Below are 27,713 nucleotides of genomic sequence, written 5' to 3' on the forward strand. Positions count from 1 at the left end.
ATCGAGGCTTTAGCACCCTCTGTGGCACTTTCCAGACCCAGGTGGGGCCTCGCAACAGTTCACATGGTCCTCTGCTTCTGTACAAAACTTCCAAAAGTCAGATATTTTTGCATTCTTTTCTACAAGGGAGGCCCCTAAATGTATAAACTCCCACAAAAATTGGATCTGCTCCGGTTTATCCATTTTGTCCATCTATTCAAAGAGTCTCAGTCAGAAGCTACTGTTTAATTTGAAATATTTTGCATTTAATGATGTGGCAGAAATTTTACAATGTATAGAAAGTACAGAAAAAGAAATATTTCTTTAAGGAAAAATCTTCATGCTCCTACTAATTTATCTATGAGGTTTTTTTTCATTATTTAAGAAAACTTCTCACTTTTATTGTCAACTACTCTTGGAAAAGTTTTATTTTTATTCTGAATTTAATTATTATGCTTGCTGGAAAAAATCAGCAATCCTTTAATTTCATTTTCATATAGTCACAAAAGTCATAAGAAAACTGAAAACTGAAAATTTGATGTTCAGATCAAATGGAGCTCCTAGTAGCACTTAAAGCAGGAGGGGAAGGGAGAGCCTGGATTAAGTTTCATAAACTCCAGATTATTAGTTCCCGCAAATTATTAGTTTTTCCCTTGGAGGCGGGAGGAGAAAAAAGCATATCTGTAGTCCTTTGGCTCCTAACCACTCTGAACAGAGTCAGAAGCTACAGGTAGGATTCTATATCACATTTTAAATTCTTATGGGCAGCTAAAAAAGGATATCAGGGACATTGATTTGAGGAGAAAGATGGCAACATCATCAGCACTATTTTTGTGCTGATGAACAACAGCATCTATTTTTGGTGGTTTTCAGACCTGAGCTCTTTTGTCTGATGAATGTTCTATATGATAAACACAGGTGCTAGCACAAAACTTGCCAAGGACCCTCCTCTCCACTTGTGGGCAGCATCCTGCGGGAGTCACTGCCCTTCACTGGACTCCAGGCACATATGTGCCCTAGACACAAAAATCCATCTCTGCCCATTCTTGAAATCTGAGATCATTACTGTACTTTAAAACAGTGGCAGGAGTCAAGGAGGGTGTCAGCTGTAACTTATCCTATTCATAAATCAGAATAGCAAAGTACAAAATCCTGGGCAGATTCTCTGGTGACACCACCAGGGAAACTGTCCTTGACCGTTTAAAAGGAGGGCACCTGGGGAAGGGGTACAATGATGTCTGGGTTCAGGAAGCTTTAGCTGCTCAACTGTGCAATGACTTGAGATACCCCCTTCCCCATATTTACAGTCCATTTCTTTGTATAACCCAGTTTCTCTCCTTCCTTTCTCCTCCCAACCCCACAGTGGAGTAGATCATTCTGTCCAAAGGGATGAACTATGTTTGCTAAGCTTTGGGTTATAATTAACCAACTGACCATAATTCTTCACATAAATTGTATTTAGTATTCAAAACACAGGCAACCCTTCTTTCACTGTGGATGTTTCAGGTGTTTTCTTCCCATGGAAAATGAAACACAAAAGACAAAAGTCCTGACTTTCAATCTGTGCTCTCTATAAAGTACTCTTTCCCTACCTGATTAAATACTGCCTGCTGACGGGTTCTCGGGTATAAAACCCACATCTACTTTGACAGTCTCTCCCACTCATGGACACAGCAACTTCATTTCCTAACTAAGGCAATTTTTGAACTTAAAAACCAGTCCATACAATTTAAAGGCTATATATTCAAATTTATGAGAAATTAATAATATTTTGTTTTCTCATGTTATTTTGTGATGACAAAATTAAAAATAAAATAATTTATTCCATTCTCTTTCCTTACATTAGGCCATCAAAACTAAGGTCACTGGGGCAAGTCTTATTATTTTTAAATTATATACAAATATTAATTATAAGTAACAAATTTACTTATAAATAAATTCTTCCTTTCCACACCTCTATAACTATTTCTTCCTTTTCTGTAAGCTTAAAGTAAATTCCTTAAAATGAATTATTTTTGCTTACTGATGATGGGTATGACAAATAATTTTATTTGGAGCAAAACATGTTCTGATTCAAAGAGAAATAATTCTTCCAAAGTGGCTAAAAGCTGATTCACAACATAAGAGTTTGCCTTTTATAGGAAGACATGATGTTATGAAATATCAGATCTCCAAGAGTTTTGAGATGGGGGTATGAGAGATTCTTTTTAAATGACACATAGCTCTCTGGGTTATTATTGAACTTGAAACTGGAATCCCCCCTATAAGACCAAACACATTCTGAAGAAAAGCGCCACAATGCAATATGGTCAGAGCTCTTTTCTCAGCAATGCCTGACACAATCTCATGTTTTAACAAGAGTAGCCTGGGTCTGACGTTTTGTAAAGGTATAACTTAACTCAGGCACTGCTAGAGAATCTTTAATAGAATTAAAGACACCTAGAGCAGTAGGAATACTGGCCAGCTCCCTGGTTTTATAGATGAGACTGAGGCAGAGCAAAGCTAGAAAAACACACTGAGCCCGTAGCAGAGATGGGACTAAAACATGATAGTGCCTTCCACTCTTTCACCCAAAATCTTGATTAAAAATACCATTTGTCCACTCAAGAGGTTAACGTACTGAACCCTTTCCTAATCACGCTGATCCTGGTTATGTTTTATAATTTCACTGTGGGGGTGGGATTAGTTAGGAAAGTAGAGAAAGGAGCACTAAAAATGGTAACACTTGATGTTATTGAATCTTGTTTCTTAGGGAAGAAGACAAAAATAGAAGCCTGTGGCCTGTGAGAGAAGCCACAATGAAGACAAGCACCTGTGTGTTCCTTCTCTGTCCCTCTCCCAGCCCACCAGCCATGGTGGTATTAACAGCATTGTCAATCAGAGTAGTGTCCACCTGTGGTGAACTCAGGGGATTGATGGCCTTAAGAGCTTCCAGGGGTAAGTTTCTGCAGGTTTCCGGGCTGATGCCTTTAAGCTGTAAGCACTTAGGGTCTTTAGAGCTCAAGAACACAATTGCAGATAACCACACAGCCTCACTGCCCTTCTGGTGACCCTGGGGGAAGTCACTTCTCTATGAAGGATAATTTCTTCTCTGTGACAACTCTGCCCCAGTCCACGCTAAGAAGAGAGACAATCAGTTGTGCTGACTTATGACTGCTGGGTTTTTTGCTCCAGATCACTATTCATGGAGGATTTCCTAATGCAGTTGGACCGGAGCCCACATATGCAAAGACGAATTGAAGTGTTAAACAGAACACAGGCCTGAGTTACAGCTGTGGCAGTAGATTTCAGTTGAGAAATAAGCACATCAAGGATAATGCATGTGCAGTGTGTAGTGAGTTCCTTCCGTGATGACTCCTCGAGAACGACAGAGCTGGGGAACATGCAGGGCATGCGGGGAAACTGCGAGCAGGTACAGAGTCCTGTTTACTTTCTTCTCTCTCACTCCCTCCTTCCCCCCCTCTCTCTTCCTCAGGGAGAGCAGATGTTTTAACTGATAGTTTGTAAATATTCTTAAGGCAGGCAGTTGCTACCTGAGTTCACCTTTCTTCTCTCTAGTTCCACCCTAAAGTGATAATGCAACATATCCAAACATGTCGTCATACCAAAAAGGAGTCTGTAGCTCAAGTATTTATGAACTTTAATTCAAAAACTTTTTTAAAAGTTGCTTTTGTAAATGACTTTTTCTGGATGGGGTGGAAGTCCATTAAAAACTATTTTGTATAAAAAACTAATACAACCCTCTTCCGCACACCCAGTTAACACAGTGGGCAGCATGCTGGCCAGTCTCTCTGGGCGTGTCGGCCCCTCTGTGGCCATGTTCTGCCCCGGCAGGGAGGAGCGCTGGGAACTGAAGCTCCTCCTGGGCATCACACTGCTATTCAGGCGGCCCAAGACAGAACTGCATTTCCGAGGATCCCATAACAGAGTGAACGAAGAGAGATTCACTCTGAGCTCATAGACAGCTATAGTGCCCAGGCTTTTATCATGTGTGGTGTTATTAGGTTGTGTCTCTTCCGTAATATGATTTTTAGATCCAGGTTTAGAACTTCAAGTATCATATTTCTTTTCTCCTTTTCTTTCACCTTTGATATAGGCTTCCTGTAAAATGAGTTTAAGAATGTGGTCCTCCCACGCAAGAGATATGTTTCTGAGTGCTGGTGCCCCCTGACTCTCTAAGGCCCCATCAGTCACAGTATTAGTCACCTATCATTTGTCTATCACAGTGACAGGCACTGTAGAAGACACACTAGCAAGACAAGACATGGTTCTCGACTCTATCAAGTTAACATTTTTGCTAAGGAGACAAGATCAACACTGATGGTCCAATCAGCCAACAACACAAGGTTGTCTATAAATTGTGCAGTGATGGCTCGAAGTACAATAGAGCCATCAAAAGGAGAATTAACATTCCAGGGGGTAGGATCAGCCTGAGCAAAGGCACAGAGGATTCCAGGAGGGGGCATTTGTGAGGGGTGAAGGTATTGCCCAGTCTGGTACAGGAAACGTGTTATTAACAGGGAAATTGGATTCTGGAGAGCTCTGAAGGCTGGGCAAAGCAGTGCAGGCTCCACGGGGTAGGCAATTGGGAACCATGGCAGGTAACTGGGAAAGAATGTGCCTGTGAAGAGGGAAGGTCACTGTAGTAGTTCTGTTCAAGATGGTTTGCTGAAGGAAGAGGACTGAGGCAGAGACCAGCTAGATGAAACTCAGGAAATCAAAGGAACATCCAGAAAGGAAGAGAGGAGGTGAATGGGGAGGATAAAAATATCTGCCTCACACTGTTATTAAAAAGAGTCAATGTGAAAATGCACAAGGAGTGCTTAGCATAGTGCCTAGTTTATAATATGTGCTCAGTAAATGCTACCTACTACAGCTATAGTTATTACTATTTCCATGTGTGAGAAGGGAAATAAACAAATAGAAAGTAAATAGATAACACAGAGCCCCTGCCTGCATGGAGCTTGCTTCGTGGATTAACATTAGGGCCATCTGGCTATGACAGCCATTCTTCTATTGTGTGAGGGGGTTGATTACACATTTGTTCTACCTAAAAGTATCTTTAAAACTGGCTTATTAAATGGCTTTGGTATTAAAGCATTTAATGATAATACTCATGGCTAAAATGCTGGGGGCTGGCCCCACGGTGTAATGGTTAGTTTGGCGTGCTCCGCTTCGGTGGCCCAGGTATGCGGGTTCGGATACCAGGTGCAGACCGACACCACTCATCAGCCATGCTGTGGCAGTGACCTACATACAAAATAGAGGAAGACTGGCATAGATGTTAGCTCAGGGCTAATTTTCCTCAAGCAAAAAAACAGGAAGATTGGCAATGGATGTTAGCTCAGGACCAGTCTTCCTCAGGAAAAAAAAAAAACGCTGGACAAAGCCCATGTAGAAGTTTTCTACATCAATAGCTCAATGACTTTTGATAATGAGATACTAATTCTATAGACAATTATTAAACACCACTGAAAGGCAAAGTGATGAATATTTAAATTCCATTCAACTAATAAGTATTGATAGCTTACTATGTGTCTGGCAAGGCACTGGGGATACAAATGGAACAAAACACTCTCTCTATACTTAAAGAGCTTAAAACACTATGGTGGAAAGAGACACAGAAACCAGCAATTAGAACACGGGTGCACAATCCCTTATGAGAAACCTTTGGGGAGCATTTTGGAATGGGGATTTTTTGGCTTCTAGAAGGACAATGTGACACGTGTAGCACACACAGGTGAACATCTGCCCTGGTCTGTTTGGGATAGTCCCGTTTATACTTGTCCTCGTTTTGCACCTGGCCAGTGCTCCCTTTTTTACCCTCAAAAGTTAGATGGTGAATATGCGGTTACCCTAGTCCTATCTTTCTTAACACCCCCAGTAATGTCTGGGTAGCACCCCATAATCAAACATATTCATGTTTCTTCAGCAAAATTAAAATTTCTTCAGCCAAAAACTGTGAAATTATGAATATTCACACTAAATGATATAAAGACAGGTCGTAAATAGTCTTGTGTCAGTTCAGGCCAGATTTTGCTGCCAGATGGGTTATGAGAAAAATCTGGACTTTTCCAAAGCTTTCCAGATTTTGGAATCTTGGGTAAGGGACTGTGGACGGTGTAGGGTGGTAAGTGCCACCCGAGATGAAGTGCAGCCGTTACAGAAGAATGGAAGGAACACCTAGCTTAATCTTAGGAAGTTGAGAGAGCTTCCCAGAGGAAGGCCCGGTAAACCCAAGACCCGAGTGAGGAGAAGTTAGCTCAAGGAGAGTTCAGGAATTGGGTGGGTGGCGAGGTAGGAAGGCCCTTGGAGCAACGGGGTGCATCTGAGGGCGTTAACCTGGAGGAACACAGTCAGATTTGTGCTTTTAAAAGAAGTGTTCTGGCAACTCTACAGTTGATGACTTTGAGGAGGGGGCTAGGGGCCGAAATACAAGTAGGAGGTGAGAGTGGCCACACTGGGTCGGGGCGCTCAAGCAATGTTCATGAGACAGAATCAAAGGCTTGGGCATTGATGAGAGGTGGGAGGCTATGAGGGAAACCGTGAAGTCCAGGGAAACATCTAGGTTTTTCTGCTTACTTGTTCTGACTTGAGGCCCTGTGAAAAATACTTGTGTCTTTCCTCAGGCTTTTCTTTATTTTAACTGATGAGAACTCAGGTCTGTGACTAATACACTTTTTTTTTCCTTTTCATTTTAAGGTAGAATATGCTCATCAGTGAACATTTGGAAAATACAGAACATTAGAGGGAAAGCCCCCTTGTAAGGCCCATCATCAAAACACAATCGGTGTTAACATTTGTGCCGGAATGAAGCCTAGCAGTCAAGAGATATCTGAAGAATGTGGCTGAATGATTATTTCTTTACAACTTTTTCTTACCTGTGTGTTGGTTTTCTTATATAGTTGTGATCATACTATTTTTACATTTTTTAATACAGCTTTTTTCATTCAACATTTTATCTTAAACATTTTCCTTAGTTATTCCATGGTTTGAATGAATGCAATTTTTTTTTTCTATGTTCCAATAAAACTTATTTACAAAAACAGGCAGCGAGTCCTAGTTTGCCAACCCTAGTTTGTTGGAGGATAACAATCTCTACTCAGACTCGGGAAACTCCTCTTGGATTTTACCAGGGAACTCACCAATCCAGTATGTTTCTATATGGAATAACTTAAGGGAAAAATGTAATGAAACAAAAATGTCATGCCAAGACATTCATATACTGTTTCCTTACCCGACCAGAGCAGACCATTGTCAATACAGAAGCAGCTGGAAGCTTGAATGAATGCAATTTTTAATGGCTTTGTACATCAATTTGAAGTATCATGCACAATTATCTCTTATGATTGGACATTATGCTGTTTAACAGATCTCTAAACCCTAAGGAAATTATTTTAAAGGCAAACTCTCATGTCAATATTTTAGGGAAGGTGAGGAAGTGTTTGGCATCTCTTGCTGGTTCCTAGCTTATAACTTTTCAAATTCTCTTGCTGTCAACTGAACTGGGCATGGAAACATTTATAACTCGTGGTTTGTGGATAACAGAGTAGTATTTTAGCAGTTAAGTGGATCTCAAGTTTCAGTACCTCTCAAATGTTGTTTACACAAAATTTCAATATTATTATTGGTTGGGAATAGAAGGAATTAAAATTACATCTCCATTGTGCCCACCAGAACCACGTTTCTGCCAACCATACTTTTTATGTGACTTTAAGAAAGCAAAACCAAAGTCATCAGGTTTCGAAGTCAAAACATGGGCTGAAAAGATTGTGATTTTTAAAAGTATCTATCTTTCCATCCATCTTTATTTATTGTTTAAAAATACTTCTAGGTCTCATAGAAGGGAGAGAAAAGGCTTTAAGGATAGACTGAACAGCCATGTAGTTGAGAGAAGTCATGAGAGGATAACTTCCTCAAAGACTCTGCTCCAGAGCCCACTCCCTTGTCCCAGGGCAAAGCATTGGACGGATGTGGCCTTTGTCTCCCCCAGGGCAGTCCTCGCACAGACTGACCACACAAAGCTCTGGGTAGAGAACCTCTGCTGGGCCTCCTGTCCTTCCCCACCCACCCCACTCTTCCTGAAAGACACGTGGTATTAGCATCCAGATTTGGAACTCAGAATGTGCGCTTCCATAGGAAAACAATTTTATATATGGTAACTAGGTGTAGTTAAAATATTTTTGTTAGTATTTTAGATATGTTATTGGGAAAATAGGCTTTTGATGCATGGGGCTGGGGCCTTAATGTCATTTAAAACATGCTTTCTTTTTTTTTTTTGTGAGGAAGATCAGCCCTGAGCTAACATCCATGCTAATCCTCCTCTTTTTGCTGAGGAAGACCACCTCTGAGCTAACATCTATTGCCAATCCTCCTCCTTTTTTTTTCCCCCAAAGCCCCAGTAGATAGCTGTATGTCATAGTTGCACATCCTTCTAGTTGCTGTATGTGGGATGTGGCCTCAGCATGGCCGGAGAAGCGGTGCGTCGGTGTGCGCCCGGGATCCGAACCCGGCTGCCAGTAGTGGAGTGCGCACACTTAACCGCTAAGCCACGGGGCTGGCCCCTAAAACGTGCTTTCTGAGAGAAAAAAGTTTTTAAGAATCAACTCTGTTATTGCACTAAAGACTTCAGAAAGTTTCTTAAACACTTAATGTTTCTTAAACATCTTAAACATTTTCTGGACTACGGTAAGGTATAAATAAATGAAATAAGAATAAACAAATACACAGCTCATCCAATTTTAATGGCATAGAGAGGAAACATCCAGAAGTACCAAGTGGGAAAGGTGCCCATCCACACCCTCCTAAGGCTTGGAAGGCCATAAAGAGTGAGCCATTTGTTCACCATCCACAGAAAGAGTGTAAAACAAAATGTGGCATCTTTATATATCTCACAGGTGGGAAGGGAAACAACTAGAAGGCTGTAACTCTGTAGATGTTGGAAATGTCACTCCTTTAAGAGGGGCAGCATTCCCAGGGAACTGAGAGGCATGTTCAGAGGAGCGAGAGGCATGTGAAGAAGGGGGTCTGAGAAGAGGGCTTGCAGTCGGTACCCCTTAGGGAGTGCTGTCAAAATAGTGACAGTGACAAGGACAAACACGCCACATGAGGTGGGTACACATCTGAACTGCTCAGGGATAAATAAGTAGTTGTGCAATGAAGTATGATATTAACAATAAGAGAGTTTAGGTACAAACAAGGTATTTGGGAGAAAGTCCTGTTACATCAGATAAGTGGTTGACAAAATGTTTTAGATCTTGGGAAAAGCAGGTTTGGTTCTTCCTCAAATTATGCCTATTATAAACTCTTTGGTAGAATATTCCTTTTAAATTAAAATCTAGTAGTCTACTCTAAGAATTCCAAGGGCACATTCAAGAAAGGACAGTGACTGCCAGATGGGCCTTTCGGGCCTTGATAACATCCCCTTGAGCCCCAGAGGAAGAACACTGTTACCTCAAAAAGCAAAAAGCTACCATGATCACATCTTATATGCTGCAACTCACACCTTTGATTTTTCTTTTAAACGTAAACCAGAAGCACTGTTCAAGAAGACTTTTTATGTGTTAAGTAAAATATGGGGCAATCACACACTAAAAGGACAAAGAGCCACTGTCAGGTGATATGGTGATGTGCTCCAGCTGGGCCACCTCCCCTCCCATTTCTAGGTAATTCTTCAGAACCACAGAGGGAGAGTATGGCCATCTGAATAATCCCCTCCAATGTCCTGTGAATGGTTCACAGTGCCTCAACTCTGCTGGTGGACAGGACAGGTTTATGTCCTCTGAACATATCACCAGTCTCTGCTGCTGGGTTTATAGTTTTAGGCCATTAAGTGGCTGCAAACACACCCACTGCAACAAAGAAAAGCTGCCTTGAGAAGAGGCCAGGGAAGACCTTCACAGAATCAAATGCCAGCCAGCACCTTCACTGTCACAGGTGTCCCTGAAGGCCAAGGGGCAGAAGGCAAAGTTTTCAGGTCACCTGGCACACATGACCCTGGAGGAAAGGGAGGGAGGCTTAATGGGGAACCACAGCCTGGAAACTGGCTTGGCAACTACCACATAGCATGACCTTAGGCAAGTTACTCAGCATCTCGGTGCCCCAGTTTCCTCATCTGAAATGATGAGGGAGAATAATGCTCCCCAGGCAGCTTAAGAAGTGACAATGAGGCTCTGTGCTGGAGAAATCACAGAGATGCAAGGCAGGAGACACACCTCACACCTTCAAAATGGTGGCAAAGGCCCACACATAAGCAAGGTGATTTGCTGTCTGTCCCCCCAGGACTGAGAAGCCATGATGTTTTTAGCTGATCTTCACAGAAGCAGACAGAAATGAACAAGTGACGTGGGCTAAGGCCTTGACTCCTCTCTGTTTCTAAGGCAAAAACTTGATTCTCAGGGCCAGCCCAGTGGCATAGCGGTTAAGCTCCCGTGTTCCACTTCGGCGGCCTGGGGTTCGCTGGTTTGGATCCTGGGTGCAGACCTACTCACCGCTCATCAAGCCATGCTGAGGCGGCATTCCACATAGAAGAGCTACAACTCTACAACTATGATATACAACTATGTACTGGGGCATTGGGGAGGAAAAAGGAAAAAGAGGAAGATTGGCAACAGATGTTAGCACAGGGCCAATCTTCCTCAAAAAACAAACAAACAAATAAACAAACAAAAAAGAACTTGATTCTCTGACTTGCCCTTGCACAGCTTTGAGACACTGCTTACATCAGAGAATACAGGGAAAAAGAAGAATTTATCAGAAATTTACACTGTAATAGGATTTAGAATTGGGACTGAGAGTTATGTTTCAAAACCAGAATTTGAAGTTCTGGGGGAAGGAAAATGTCACTTCTCTCAATGAAAATGGTCTTTCACTTATAAACCTGCCTGACTCAACTGGGGCAGAGCACCCAAGAATGAAGAGTTTGCACCTCAAACAACAGCTTTTGGCTTAACTGCAGACCTATTTCTAGCAACAGTCAATAAAAATTACATATGTATATAAAATGATAACATAAAACCCGAACCTGTACAAGCTCACTTAATGTAAATGACTTCAGATCTTAAAAAATTGTCTTTAGGGGCTGGCCCGGTGGCTTAGTGGTTACGTGCGTGCGCTCCGCTACTGGCAACCCGGGTTCGGATCCCAGGCGCGCACCAACGCACCACTTCTCCAGCCATGCTGAGGCCGCATCCCACATACAGCAACTAGAAGGATGTGCAACTATGACATACAACTATCTACTGGGGCTTTGGGGGAAAAATAAAAAAAGGAGGAGGATTGGCAATAGATGTTAGCTCAGAGTCAGTCTTTCTCAGCAAAAAGAGGATTAGCACGGATGTTAGCTCAGGGCTGATCTTCCTCACAAAAATAGATAGATAGATAGACAGAAAGATAGACAGATAGATAGATAGATAGATAGATAGATAGATAGATAGATAGATAGACAGATAGATAGATAGATAAAGATAGTACCAGTCCTATAAAAAAAATTGTCTGAGCCCATGGTGGAGTTGGAGGCCTCCCCAAAATCACTGCTTGTCAACACCATTCCTGCAGAAGTCAGGCTGTTTACCTCCACCATGCCCGTCAAGTTGACTTTGTCTCTAAATACTTGGCTTTATATTCCGACCCTCTACCAGACAGGGAAAAACATTTGTAAATATGCATATTTCTGAGAAGCTTAACCACACCAAGCTTAACCACAGCTGTGGCTGATAACACAGCAGATATATTCATCAAGTTGGTAAAGAAAATCAATCAAATTGATTGATCAAGAACCCTAAAACAGCTAGCTGATTCCTGGAGATTTTCTTTTCCATGTATATCTGTGGCATTCAATCATCACTCAATGGCCACGTGCTCTGTACCCAGCATGGAATAAATAGGTCATGGTGTCAGATCTGACAGAGCTTCAGCCTGTCCAAGAACTATGTAGGGGCAGTGCAAGATGGGGCTTCACCACAAAGCATCCAAAACACACGTCTGCAAAGACATGGCAAAGTCAACGTTGGAAGTTCTCCTTGGATGTGGCCCACTTTGACCTGGAGCTTCTTGAAAATGGGGTTGTGGGAACCAAGGCTATCTGGGCACAAAATCTTGACTTCTAAATTTCTACCATAAATTTAACTTTAATCTGTAAATGATCTTTAGAAGCTGCCAAGTTCAACGTGCAAGTCCTGTGAACCTCCTTTGTTGAGGGGCAAAAGAGCTTCATCTTCTGTTGGGCAGGGAAAGGCATCATGCTTTGCCAAGGTACCCATGTGAGTCTGTGGAGGGCTTAACTACAGATTCGTGAAGGGGTTGACTACACGCCATCAAAGTATACAAATAAAAGTTTTAATCACTCAAAATGAGCATTTAGAAAATAAATAAGCCTATAAAAAGATACTTGAACCAAGTGAAAACTTGGGACTAGAGAAGAAAGAGGCTGGACTTGCACTGCAGTTTGATTCTCTCAGCATGGATGACTGGAAAGGAACGATGATTCCCTAAATTATATTTTAAAATGTTGTATGCTGAGCATTTTTCCCCTGGGGAGAATCAGCTTTCATCTGATTTTCAAAGAGGTTGATAAAACCAAAAAGGTTAGGGACAGCTGAGCTGCCTGTGTCACTCTCTTACTGCAGACCAAGGGTGCAGCTGCTCCCAACTATGGACACCCTGCCCGGCTCATGGCTGGCTACCTCAGGGGACTGTGAAGAGTCTTGAACTCCCAGAGACCACCACTCAACTGGTTTGAGGATGAGCCCTGGAAAACAGTATTTTTAACAGCTTTCTGTGTGATTGTAATGCACCAGGCTTAAGAACCATGGACTACGGTGGCCACCCTTAACAAAATACGCCTGCAATTCTGCTTATTGCCTGAGTAGAAATGGGTCTCTGGCCACTTCTCTAAGAATGTAGGGGAAACTCGTACATCCATAACAGTTCTGACTTTTATAATCAAAAGGAAGCACATCAGTGGGAAACAGAGAAACCCATTTTGCCACTGTTTGCACTGAACCTGTTGTATACGCAGCCTGCAACTTTTGGGGTACTCCTCTGCAATTTTCACACATTAAGTCTAGGTATGTTTTTTAGATCCACCTTGCTTATCTCTGTGCTATCTGTCTGCCTTCACCTCTGAGATTCCTGGCCACCTATCCACCCCTGTCCCTACCCCTTAAGTGACTTGGGAAACTTGTGGAAAGCCATCTGTTTAGTCAGATTCTGTGGAATATGGACCAAAGTCCTTGAAGACCACATGGAATGAGTTGGGTGGAGAGACTGTTAATATGGCATAATAAATGCCACTGTAAGCATTCAGGGATGACATGATGTGCTAGCCAACAAGCGTCTGTTGGGTGGCTTTGCTGGATAGTCATCTACAGAATACGCCCTGCAAACCTGGTCCAATCCCTCACTGAGCATTTACTAATACCTGACATGTTTCCTCTTTTTTACATGTTTACAATTTACATGTTGACAATTCCATGACTAAGACCCCACACTCGAATCTTCTCTAACACCTAGAAACACACTCTAGGATCAAGAGAGAGAAAACTCCAAGAGATCAAAGGTTTGGGGCTTCACAGGAGATACAGAAGATGTTGATTAATTCAGTCAGATTAATCCAGACTTCTTGTTTGAGGAGTTTTCTTTGATAATAATCACATCAATTTACACTACTATGGTATCTTTGATCATAAGATATCAACATGTTTCACAAACATTAATTTAGCTTCCCAGTACTTTTGTCCAGTTTAGCATAATCATCCTTCATTTAGAAAACAGAGAAAGTGAGACGATCTATAAAGTTGAAGACAGACAGCTAAACGTACAACTTTCAAATGCTGCAGTCTATCTTAATTCCTAATTATCTGACCGAAGTGTTTTTCCTTGTTTCCATCAGCTGAATAAACTAATAGCATTGCCAATGGTTTACATAAATAATAATAACTGCAAAAAACACCTTCCTAACCTATTGTCTACAATGAGAGCTGGGGCGCAAAAATCTCACTCACACAGATAGAAGACGTAGAAGAAATAATGACTTATCATCAACTCATGTTTACAAACAAATACACACTTTACTTTTAAGTCGGTTTTGCAGACCACAAAGTATAAGGGCATCAGAAATTAAGTTCAGCTGCCTGGAAAAATTATAAAGATGGAGGAAGGAAGAAAGAAAGGAGGTTGAATTATTAAAAAAACCAAACCAAAACAAAAAGAGCAACAACATGAAAAATGCAGAAAAAGAAAGGAGGGTATTTCTAGTAAGCAATGGGTTCTTTAGTTTGGATTTCAATAGAGGTTGGTAGCAGAACAATATAAACAGTATTTAGCTGGGGGAGGACTGAGGAGAAAGCGATCTGAATCAGAAAGACTGACAAATGTACATCGATGTATGGGGACGATGGAGCAGGTGTTTAAGTTGTTTCTGCTGTAGAAAGCTAGAAAGCAATGGCCACTGTATCCATGTCTATCCAAAAGTGGTAAAACCGTAAATACAAGATTACATAGAACTAAGCCATTGATGTAAGACTGATAAATCAGAAGAAATGTGACCATGGTGGATGTTCTAAATGGTTAAGCAACTAACTTTCTTTTATACTTTGCCAGACAAACCCAAATGACAGGAGGTTAAGTGCTAGCCTTTTCATAAATATGTTAAAGAAAACTATGATTAAAACAATCCCTTAGCCACTGCTCTTGTATTTTTTAAGATACTGTGTGGGTGAGCATGGGCATTTTTTTTTTTTTTTTTTGAGGAAGATGGGCCCTGAACTAACATCTATTGCCAATCTTCCTCCTTTTTTTCCTTTTTTCTCCCCGAAGCCCTAGTAGGTAGTTGCATGTCATAGCTGTACATCCTTCTAGTTGCTCCATGTGGGACACCACCTCAGCACAGCTTGATGAGTGGTGCATAGGTCCGCGCCTAGGATCCGAACCTGCAAACCCCGGCTGCCAAAGCGGAGCGCGCAAACTTAACTGCTACGCCACTGGGCCGGCCTCGCCACTGCTCTTCTTATGGGATGAAATATCTGGTTTTACTGCTGGATGCCAGTGTCTGTTGAGCTATCTTTTCACCTTCTTTCTGGGATCAGTTGGTGGTTGCTCAGCACCATATGTGATGATTGGGCACAAGCCCTTGCCACTCCCAGGCGCCCACAACCTGCCCACACTGGAATCAGTGCTCAGACGTCGTTTGTTCACAGTCTCCTCCCTTTGCCTGTGCTGCCTCCCACTTCCCTCCTTCACCAGCTGAAAAAGGAGACAATGCATTGGTATCAACAGCCATCCCCCCTTTAGGGCAAGTGGGAGGTGCTGATTCATGAGAGAGTATTTCATATCAGCAAGAGAAAACAGGCTTTAGGTCCACGGACTTCCCTGCCACACACGCGCACACATACTACATTTTACAGATGTCCCAAACTGAGAGGCTCCTCTCTTGTCTCAGTTTGGCAGCACACAACTCAAGGATCTCAAGGGAAAATTAGCAACATTCTCTCTCTTTTCTTTTTCCTATTCATCTGATCCATGAATCCATTAGAATTCTTATTTTTCACATCCTCACTATAAGTTAACATTTTTGGCAAGAGAGCCATACTCAATCAGGCCACTTCTCTTGGTAAATGTAGTATTAAGGAAAACTGTATTTTAGATATCTGTTTTAGAAGGTATATCCAAAGCCTATTCCGGTGCATTGCACTAGACTGAAGTTTTCACGAAAATAGGTGCACAATGAGGAAGACATTGCAAGCCTTACTAGGAAAATATTCTCTGTAAGTCCAATGACTATTTCAGAAATTAAAAAAATACTGTTCTAGGGGCCGGCCCGGTGGCGCAAGTGGTTAAGTGCGCGTGCTTCGCTGCAGCGGCCAGGGGTTCGCCAGTTCGGATCCTGGGTGCGCACCGACGCACCGCATGTCAGGCCATGCTGTGGTGGCGTCCCATATAAAGTGGAGGAAGATGGGCATGGATGTTAGCCCAGAGCCAGTCTTCCTCAGCAAAAAGAGGAGGATTGGCAGATGTTAGCTCAGGGCCGATCTTCCTCACAAAAAAGAAAAAAAATACTGTTCTAAATGACCATCTTACACAATGATATATTTAAATTTTAGTCTTTTAGTCTGCACTTAAAAAAAAAAAACAGAAGAAGAACACTGAATATTCTACGTGAAGAAAGGAAGCGATAATATGACATCACGTTTTTGGTAGACTTTGGCTCCTCAGTAAAAATATCAGTCATTATAGCTATTCACTGATCTATGCTATTCGCTTTTTTGTTCAGAAAGTTTTGGAGATGGAATAGCAGAGGAACACGTGTGATGGACAAAGCCAAAGGAACAATTACGTGTCTCTTATGCTATATAATACTTTGCTCCACAAATATGGTCTTAAAGTAGGTAAAAAAAAGATGTTAGCTGGCAGTGGGGCACTTATTAACAGCTCATAGTTGAAAATGCCTCTGTTTGGCAGGTGTACTTTCTTCAGACAGAAGCAACCTAGGATGCCTTTTGCATATGCGCTGTTATTGGTACAGTCCTTCCAAGACTTCAAAGACAACATGAAGTTTCTTCCATGGGGAGTGCACAACAGGGCATCCACAACACGCCATATGGATGCTGAAGGTGCCTTGCTCTAGAGTCAGGCTGTAATAGCCCCACGACCAGCTCTTCCTATAAAGAGGCACCAGGAAACAGCTCTGGTATGCTGAGCTTGTTTGAAATGGCTGGAATAGATTAAAAAAGACGTTGCAGGGAGCGGAGTGGGGAAACAATTAGAACCTATTAAAAAAAAAACAATTTCAGAAAAGATGAAGAAAAAAAGAAGGGAACATCAGCAAAAGCATGAGACGATTAAGAAACGGGCAGAAAATGAAAGAACTAGTGAAAAAGGGATATATGGAGACAAAGGGATAGAAATGGAATGTGAATTTTGTTTAAAGGTTGGACGTACAGATGTAAGCTGTGAATGAACTCAATACTCATCTTGACAGACTCTCAAATAGAAAGAAAAAGAAGCAAAAATGTTTTTATACTTTTTTGCTATTTAGAATTTAATTACAGTTTATTACTTGGTGTGAGTAATTTTGGTTATACCAGAGCTGGCTGGAAAGCATGAGAATGATTCTTTGATGTGGCATACATGCATTCATTAATTTATCCCCTACTATGTGCCAGGTACTATCCAAGGCCATCAGATGTCATTCCTCCCCCTAAGGTCCCAGGTGGAAACGACACATCACAATACAACGGGACAAGCGCTTCAGAAGAGGTAAGTGCTGACTCTGCCTGAGGGAACAGGAGAAGGCTTCAGCAATGGGCTGACATTTGTGCAGGGCCTTGAAACTAATAATTCATCTCATTCTTCAATATGCTCATTGAGATTGGTGGAAAAATATTCATTGTTATGTTACAGTGGAAAAAGCAGAGGTAAGGAGAAGGTAGGAACTTTAAGAAGATTTATAAAAATCTGAGGATTGGGAATAAAAATGGTTGGGAATTTAAAATACCTTTTAAATTTATAACGCAGTCAGTAGGACATATTCAAATTATCACTATACTTTCTTTTAAATTTTAGAATTTCAATAAGGGAATATAGCAGTCTCTAATCTTCTAAAACTAAAACTAATTTAGAAACAAATATTTCTCTTCAACATCTTATTAAGTTGCCTTAGAGAAAACTTGACATATTCCCAAAAGTTCAACAAGTGGTTTTAGATGATAATGTTAGGCACATTTTCTTTGCTGACCTATTTTCCAAAAATAATAGAAAACCTGAATTTAAAATGTACAGTGTCTTTCTAACACCACTTCTACATAGAATTAATTTCATTCTCAACAAAATCCTTGAAAAATAGGGAAACATTTCATTATAAAGTTGAAGAATAGGTAAAAAAGAAAGAGAGCATATTTAGATTTATCTTCTCGGAATGACTGTTAAGGACTCACATTTAAGAGAGAAACAAATCTCTCTTACAAAAGTAAGGTCCTCCATATTCTTGACTTTGCCTTTTAATCACTAAATCAGCTGTGAACTGTTCAAAAAATTAGTCTCCAACACAAAACTTGTTTAACTAACCTAATGCAACAGGTGAGGGGATACTCTTGCAGAATTTGAACCAATCAGGGGTCAGATGACATGTATCAAGACAGGTGAGCGGTCTCAGAAAGAATAGTGGCTACCTGAAGTTTAAAGATGACATGTAGCTGGTTTTAAGACTCATGACAGCAAGAAGAGAGAAGGGAAGAAAAGATAAGATAAAAATAAAGAAAGAAAAATACAGGAAGAAAAAAGAAAATAAAAAGAAAGGAGGAGGAGCATCTGGATTGCTGCACAGACAGGCTGGAGGTGTGGCAGCAGGGAACAGAGGATGCCCTGTAGGACAAACAGAAGGTCTGGAAGGACAGTCTGAGGTGACAGGGCTCGTTTCTCATTTTTTCCCTGCTGGGCCCATCCTCTCCACATGACAGGGCCCCTGCCCTATGTCTCTGCAGGTGCCAATGGTTCATTCCCAGGGCACCTCCTTCCCCAACCTGGAACCTGCTCTTTCTCTCTTTTAAACCACGAATCTTTCAAAATCCCACTCTAAAACTCCCTTTCTTTAGGAAGCCTATTCTTGTCCCTTTGCCTGGTGTTCCCTCAGACTTAAATATGATTTGTCCTCATTTACAGTTGCTCAAGTGCACGTGAGTGGTGTTTTGGCGAGTGTACATTACGAAACTTTGACAATTAACTAGTGTCTTCCATTTCTTTTTCTCCTCAAAGTGATTAATAACGTGCTTTCCAAACAATAGAAAACACTGTGATCCAGCAACAGTTCAAAGTGATAAATTCAGTATTCTCTGCCAATAGAATACCCTAGAGTCCAAGAACCCTTGAGCCTCTAGAAGGAACACAGCTCTGTCAACACCTTGATTTTAGACCAGAGAAACTCAGTTCAGACTTCTGACCTCTAGGACTGTAAGATAATAAATTTGCATAGTTTTAAGCCACTAAAGTTTGTGATAATTTGTTATAGCAGCAACAGAAAACCCACATAGATTTTACAGTGTAAAAGTGACATCCAGCTGGCTCTAAGAAGCAAGTACAAAGATAGGTTTTTGCAGGAAGATTTCTGAGGGAGTAGTGAAGGATGGGTTGGAGACAAATATGAAACGAAGGATGGCCTAATGTCTTCTCTTTGGTGGCTACTCTCTCGCCTGTTAGAGATACTTAAGTTCTAGGGGTAGCCACAGAACTTGCTGGATCTCAGGGCCTGTTACAGCCTCTAGGAACAAACAGCTTAGGCAGAAGCAGAAGAAAGGGTCAGAAACTTGACTCCTGATCTTTCATCATCATCTTCATTTCTACTGTTGGATCAAGAAGTACAGAGCTGATAGTGCTAAGTAGCAAATAACTTTTTCTGCATGAAGTTGTAAGGTGCAAAACTAAATAAATATTTAAATAAAAAAACTTAGGAGTTGAAGAGCTCAAAGTATCCTTTCAGATACATTTTGATAACTAATGATTTCACAGGAGTATAGGATGATGATGATAACTAATGATGATGACAGTAATAAAAATGATAATATGCAGCAAAAAGTACCTTACACTTATATAAGCGCTTTCATCTTTAAGAAGTCTAAAACGGGGGCTGGCCCAGTGGCGCAAGTGGTTGAGTGCGCGCGCTCCGCTGCGGCGGCCCGGGGTTCGCCGGTTCGGATCCTGGGTGCACACCGACACACCGCTTGTTAAGCCATGCTATGGCGGCATCCCATATAAAGTGGAGGAAGATGGGCACGGATGTTAGCCCAGGGCCAGTCTTCCTCAGCAAAAAAGAGGAGGATTGGCATCGGATGTTAGCTCAGGGCTGGTCTTCCTCACAAAAAAAAAAAAAAAAGAAAAGAAAAGAAAAAAAAAGTCTAAAATGCTTTGCAACCTGACTTCCAGGACATATCAATCTGAAATTAGTTCTCTGCTTACCTTTGAAATTCAGTTTTGCCTGGATTGAGATATAGTAATCATCTGCCAGTTCACGTAAACTCTTTGGAATTAGCCCTTTAAATCTTTAAGGGGCCTTCAAAGCAGGAGATAAGTATCTAGAATGGGAGACACTCTAGTCTGACACTATGACTCTTGGATACAAATGCTTAATTTGTGAATTCTGAGACTTCTTAACCCACTTTTTCAAAATGTGTTTCCCAGACTTACCTCCTGGATCTCAAACTTGCCTGGCTTTGTGACCAGCGCCCTGTTCCTGTTCTTTCCATCACCCTCGCAAATGCTCTCTTTCTGAGTGCTCATCTCAGGGCTTCAACTCTCACCTCTTGTACATCTAACCCTAAACCTGACCTCCTTCCTCTATGCCAAACCTCCAGCGCCAACTCCTGCTTGATATTGCTGCATGGATACCCTCAGGCCACTGTGAATGTAACAGAACTCCTCAACACCTCTGCATGCAAACCAAGTCCTCTTTCTAGATCTCTGATGTGAGTTACGTCCTCATTACCTCCTCACTACCCTTCTCTGTTCAGCCTCTAGTCCAAGGAGTCATCCTCACTTCCTGCCCATCTTCCATGTGTCACTGTTTAATCTGATGCCTAACCCTGTGGTCTCCATCTCTGCAATGTCCTGGCATCTGTCCTGTTTTTCTAGCCTCTACTGCCCTCGTTCAGTTAGCTCCTTGTTATACCTGCTCTTTCTGTCCCAGTAGCTTCCTAGCTGCTCACTTTCACTTGTCTAAGAGTTACTGTCAGACAAGGACCTTATCTCATCCATCTTTATATTTCTCACTGTGTTACTAGGCCTTAATTCCATGGTAGGAATCCAATAAACATTCTTTTTGAATTGAATCTCTAAGACCTCAATCATATAAGAATATTTTATTTTATATATACTGATGTATTTCTGAGAAGCTGAAGCTAAATAAGAATTATATTTTAAATGTACATGATGAATGTACTGTTTAAAGGATTCCTGTAATGAATCCTAAAAATTGGAGAATCCTTTAGTACCTAGACACCTACCCATTTCTTAGTTTAGATATTCTTACACCAGGTTTTCATGAAGCAGTGTACATCTGATTTATCTAGAAAACCAGCAAACTTACCACAGCATTATAAAACATACAAACGGGATTTGGTTAACAAGGACAGTGCCTATTCTGAACAGCAGCTGAATGGAACTAAGTCTTTACCGGCAGGCGAAGCACATTAAGTGTAATTGTCTAGGAAGGAGATCAGAGCTACTGAGTTAGGAAGTAAGACCAACAGCTGTGGATATCAACTTGGAGGTTCCTGACAAAAGCAGTCAAATGAGCTCTCAACTTTGCTAGTAGATGTAACAGTGAATGAAGAAACCAGGCTGCCAGAAGCCAAGGGTGTGGGGAGTGAAGCAAGAGGAGGCCTGTAGAGTAAGATAAAGATAGACAGGACCCAAACTAGATATAAATGGACTAAATTTTGGTAAACTCAGAATATTTGGTGTCCACAAGTGAACACGTGCTAGGAAAAAAATCAAACTTGGTAAGGAATAATTAACCTTGAGAGCATAAAGCAGAATAGGGTGGAGGAAGGAAACTATAGATGGTATTATCTATGAAATCCCCATCAATGAAGATTTTTGAATTATAGTTATTTTAGAAGATCAATCTGGCTTGATAGAAAAGAAATAGCATTGTTCATTTGTTAAAAAAACAAACAGCAAATAGGGATTTCTAAAATTCCAGAATATAGATCTCAATGGCTAGAGATGAGAATGAAGAGGGTATAGGTGATCCCATCAGTGATGGATGGGATCTATACCTTGAGTGACCTGCATCAGAGCCAGTCTAGGTAGAAGCTGAGCTCAGGTACTCATTGTTCTTCCTAAGAAAAGCAGCTGCAGAGGCTCAAACAAAGTTCCAAGATTTTGAAATTTATTTGTAGATGTCAAGAGGTCAACATTATGAATATAAATAAGGGTAGCCATTACCTGGACAGCTTTTTTGGAAAAAAGGTACAGATTTTATAGGAATTCCCTATTGGTGCAAGGAATGAAAGCATCTACATTAAGGATACCAGACAGTTTTTAGGATAAATACAAAAAATATTTTTAAATAAGGGAAAGTATACAGTTATATATATTCATAAAGATTTTGAATCTTTAATGACATCATTCTAATCTGGATCTAATCATAAGAACTTTCAAGGAAAAACAGGAGGAAGCTGGAGGCATTCAAGTCAGTACACAATTACTATTTCATTAGATATGAAATGCTCTTGAGGAGGACAGCAACCCAGGAGAGCACACAGGCTTAAGGAGGAACGTTATATGCCCCTGGGGGTTTTGTATGGGATCCTATGAAGTATGGAAAACATACAGTGGAATACTTAAGAGTCAACTGAAGAGACTGAAACTTAAAGCTCTCTTGGTTAAGTCCAAGGAAGGAAAAGGGCAGGAAAGGCCAATGTGATTAAGGAAGGATATAAGGATTAGTATGAGGAGCCTAAGAGGGAGGCTTAAAATACATAAACAGTGATTTAGAGATACAAACTATTTATAAAATACAAGTAGTAAGAAGTTCAGAGAATAATTACAAAAGAGGAAGCATTATGATGAGGCATTAGTGACAATATTCCACTTCATTGTAGTCTGATAGTTATAAATGCAGAGAATGCTAGGATATGAAAATTGGAGGGGACCTTACAGAACAAATAGTCTAGCCTCTCCTTTTACAGGTCCAGGAATGCAGAAAGAAAGGGACTCGCCCTTAATTTGCTCTCTCTGCATCCTCTTACCCCAGCTGCCACCAGTCAAAACAAGGAACAAAGAAAAGCGGGAGTGGAGGGGTAGGATTAGAGCCTTAGAGGTCAGAAGGATCAGGACAGGGAGAGATCAACTGGCTTCTAACAGAGCTGGAGAAGATGAAGGGATGGAGTAGGGAGGATCTAATTTCGTGCTACAGGAGGAGAAGTGTGAGAAGGTGGTGAGAACAGCTATGGGACAAAAAGGGGACAGTTTCAAGACCCCCAAAACACAGAGATGGAGCTGAGGAAAGCCCTAACTGGTATTTATACAAGTCCTCGGATGACAGATCAGATTCCTGAGGTCTGGAAAGTGTTACACAGCATTATTCTAAACAGGGCTACGAGATAGAGCAAGCAATTATGGGCCATTTAACTTAACATCATTTACAGAAAAATATTAGGAAAAGTTTGTGGAGGGGACAACTCGACAAGCATATGGTAATTTGATTAGAAATAGGACACATGGTTTTACTGAAGGAAGTTGTTGTTTTAACTAGTTTATGAGACTTCTTTAAAGTTACTGCTTTCTCAATTCTAGAATTTAACTCAGGACTTTTTCTAATATCTGTAAGAATAGGAATAAACATAAAGTATCTAAGTAAATAAAAGAAAAACCAATCACAATTGAGGACACTAGAAATACAATGGCAAGAAAAATAAATGTTAAAGACAAATAATACAGCAAGAAAAAATTTAGTTTGCATCATCCAGTAGAGTTTAAGTCAAGATATTTTTCATGAAAAAGATGTGATTTCAATTTTGGTCTGTAAATGTGTCCTCTATGCCATTTCCTAAACTGCTCTGCAGAAAAAGAGAATTTTTTTGTTTGTTTCACTGAAAATAAAATCTTAGCTTTTTTATTTTTAAGTGGATTGACCATTTGGTGTGGTTTAAAAATTGGCACATTAGGATGACTACTTCATTAATCTAACCTTTGTGAGTTTTCCAAGTTAAAAATTCTCAAACAAAAAGAAGACAACTTTGTGGTTATTTTTAATTAAGTAATAGGTCAATATCAATTTTCTCATATATACATGATATTTCCATACCACTGAATAGCTACTGAATCTTCAGAAAGAGGATCAGAAAGGATGAAAATCAAGATAAAACAAGAATAAAAAAATCAAAGTACATATTAATGTTTGCTGGAAGCTTTGATTATACCTTGTTATCTGCTTTTTACTGGCTAATCTGTACAATTCACCAATGATGTCATCTTACTTTTCAAAAGGTACTAAATTTAAGTAACTGATCTATACCTCTATAGATCTATATCTACAATCTCCACAAGGGCGAGGAATGTGTCTGTCTTGTTCATACCGTATTCCCAGGGTCTAACACAGTGTTTGGTAAATATTTGGTGAATGAATGAATTAATAAATAACAATAACAGCATCAATATTGGGTATTTTACTGTGTGCCAGACACTATTCTAATAAGCATGATGTATAACTGACTGTGAATTCTCCAAGAATCCTTTGAAAGAAGTTCTATCATTAATCCTATTTTTAAAGGCGTGGCAACAGAGGCACTGAGAAGTTAAGTAACTTGCCTAAGGTCATATAGCTAGTAATGGACAGTTTTTGAACTCAGGTAGTCTGGCCCTAGGGGCCACACTTAAGCACAACCCTACTTCTCTGTGCATGAGTGCACAATGCAATGAATCTGCGTGTAAATGTATGCACACACAGAAAATTACACACAAGACAGGAGTTCTAAGCAGCACAGAACTCAAGTATTAATATCGCCATCACCAAATACTGGAATTTAAAGTCTAATTTCCAGGATCAAGCTTTCCACAGTAGCAAAATTCCTAAAAATTCAAAGGAAATCCAGAGGTTTACAGGTAGAGAACCACAAAATGTGACTTCATTCAGTTCGATTTGAATGCCAGAGTCCTTAGCTCAGAACAAAAACTTTCAAGACTCTTCATGTTGATATAGAAGCAAGATTTAAGGTTTTGTGGTGGCTAAATCAATGAGGATAAAAATGATTGGTGCATGTGGAAGTATGGTCCATATGGAATCACTGGTGGCCTCTTTTGGGTTAGTGCTGGCCTGTGCCAAGGAAAGAGCCTTTCTTAAGACTAGGCTGAATCTTATTCAAAAAACAACATCAAGGTCTATTTCTCTTTAGCTTTGCTCTAGGATATTGGATAGGAGACCAGGGTTCTGAGACCTGGTAAGTCCTTATTACTTTTTTTTTTTTCAAATTTTCTTTCTTTATTTTTCCTATCAGTCATTTTGGAACCACTTGACTCTAAGAAGATCTAGTTTATGCTTTTGGCTTCAGAGTGCCCTATGTGTGGAAGATCTTAGAGGATACAGGACTAAAGCTAGTCAGGAAAACAAACTTTTATAGAGTCTGAGGGAGAACGAAAAGAAGCCTCAGGCACTTGCAAGATGGACTTAGACACTGAAAAGTGAAGGGTACAATTTAGACACGGGAGAATTCCTTGTCTACCCTACATTGAGTTCTGAGAAACTTAGAGATGCTCGAGTTTGCAGGACACATGCCGAATGACTCTCTAGAAGTGCTGGCTACTATGGCCCCACACTTAAGTGAAAGCTCATTTACAAGTCAGTCTCCAGATCTGGTCCCCTTTTAACTGCAAGAATACTATCACCACTGAGGCAATTCAACATAAGGCCGGCAAGTTGATCCAAGTTTTGGGAAAACTTGTTCTGAGGAATGAGGTTAAAAGTTTAGTCTCACTATACAAGAAAAGCTTGCCCAATAGGATACTAAGTTGAAGTGGCGTGAACAAAATTAATGCAGCCTAGAGGCTTAGAAAGATGAACTGCAGTTAAAAATCCAAAATCAAGCAATAAAGGGAATCTGGGGTGAAAGCTGGATCAGTGAAAAAACAAAGCAAGCATATGAAATAAGACGCCACTCTTATGTTCAAACAACTAGTGTAAATAGAGCTGCAGAACAGGTATGATGATGACATTTGAACGAACAAAAGAAATGAGGAGGGATGCAGCGTCTCAGCAGGAAAGAGGGGTCGATAGGACTTCAAGAACCGTCTTGTTAGTCCAAGGGTCCTCTTCCTGTTCAGCAAGTTCTTTTGTTCTGTGTCCTTATCAATCCCACACCTTGCCTAAATAAGAATGACAGACAAGCCATTCTTAATGACTTCCTAGCTTTTGAAACTATTTTGGTGTTGGAGAGAGAAAAAGCCACATTTAACTTGTTACAAGGATTGAGGTTTCTGTCGGCTCAGTAAATTTTCCACTCTGAGATGACAATTTTTGTTAGGGAGCACAGAAACAAATTTGCCCATTTATGTAACCTGTGCAATGTTCCAGAAAAATGACAACCTTGTGGCACATCTTTAGAACAGGGAAACAAATGCCAGTATGGCTAGGGGGCTCCACGGACAGGCATTCCTTGCTGTGTCAGCAGGAGTGTGCTAGTATGTTCTTTCCCCAGAGACAGAGCACATCCTCTCCTTGGCACACCCATTCACCATTAGCCCAGGGAACCATTGTTCGCTGTGTGTCAAAGACCTGGCCACGCCCTGTGCCAGGACAATGCATTGACTCGACAGCCCTAGTCTCCAAGCACTGGTTATTTCCTTTCCTTTTTATTTCCTCCTGTGTGTAAGACTGCATGAAATGAAGTTTTTCTTTTGTTTGAAACAAGACATTTTAAAGGGAGGTTACTGATGACATATTCACTTTCAATCTCTCTTCATTGGGGTTTTCCTAATTTTTGAAAGCTTATACAACAGATAGGAATTTAGTTCAAAACACAGATAAAACAGGTCCAAAAGGATTCTATTTTGACAGTTAATGTACATTTCACTAGGTAACCATCACATTTGAACATCACTCTCTGAAGATGCTGCTTTCTATTATCTTTAGGTATATTTAACACGTTGAGTTTTGTGACCATAGCGAGGGTGGACCACATTAAAGTGACAATACCAAGCTAGGAGGTTTTATAAGTTTAGGAAATGAGGATATTATGTTCTAATAATCTATAGGTTACCTCTTAATACAGGAACTTATGTATTCAGAAATTCATCCATTCATCCATCCATCTACCCATGAATCACTATTTATTAAGCACCTATTTTGTTATAGTCTAAGACATTTAAAAAAAAATCCTTATCCTCAAAGAGTTCACAGTTGGATAAAGGGAGAAAGACATGTAAACAAATGAGTATAATAAATTATAATAGATGTTATAATATAATTACATATAGCATATAATGTTAGATACAAAGGAAGGAGTAGAGATGTCAGTGGTATATGGGCCAGAAAAGGATTCATAGGCAGGACAGCTCTTGAGCTGAATTTTAAAAAATGTACAGGGAGACTATTTATGGGTTAAGTGTGTGTGTGCGCAAGCGTGAGTGTGAGTGTGTGTGTCTGTGTGCACTGGGGAGGTAGGCAGCCTTCCAGATCTTGACATCCTGCAGATCATGAAGGGCCTTGTAAGTCAGACATCCTGTAGGTATCAAGGCTCACCCATCAAAACAGGAGAATAACATGATGAGATTTGCCTTTGATAGCACTCTCCATTTCTGAAATCAACTATTTCCCTGGGTGGTTTTACTCTTGTTTCCTTTATAAAGCAATGAGAATAACAACTCAAATTCAATTCCCTGTATTCTGGTTTGGGAAATGCCCTCTGAAGGATGCCAGGGAGCCCAATGGAGAGGTCTGAAGGTTGGCTGTGAGCATTCAGTGACAGCATATTCCCAGCCAGCGAGCCAAACCTGGCCATGCGCTGGGCAGCCAGGGAGACCTTACCACTTCAGTTGGTCGGTAGTATTTGAGATCCACAGTCACGTGAACTTTGCCGGTCTCTTTACATCTGCCCACTTCATTTTCATTCTTTCCTTCCCACCTGTAAAGAAGATAAACACTTAATCAGCCTCTAATTGCTTGGGAGCTTTTGGCCATGCTGCAGTCCCTCAGGATGGCTCAGCCTTCTCCCTGCAGGAGTATAGAAGCTCATTAACTACAAGAG

At 40.7% G+C, this 27,713-nt stretch overlaps 1 protein-coding gene across 1 annotated transcript in view; it reads right to left on the minus strand.

The window, feature by feature from the left end:
* Positions 1 to 27,713, minus strand: part of GMDS (GDP-mannose 4,6-dehydratase) — a 619,043-nt gene that overhangs the window by 70,827 nt on the left and 520,503 nt on the right. Inside the window, exon 9 of the mRNA XM_087437913.1 lies at positions 27,494 to 27,590. Within this exon, the coding sequence (XP_087294039.1) occupies positions 27,494 to 27,590 (97 nt within the window). The remainder of the gene's footprint in view (positions 1 to 27,493; positions 27,591 to 27,713) is intronic.

This window comes from Ceratotherium simum, chromosome 13 (genome assembly GCF_057802395.1).
Source record: "Ceratotherium simum simum isolate JZ-2026a chromosome 13, ASM5780239v1, whole genome shotgun sequence".
NCBI lineage: Eukaryota > Metazoa > Chordata > Mammalia > Perissodactyla > Rhinocerotidae > Ceratotherium > Ceratotherium simum.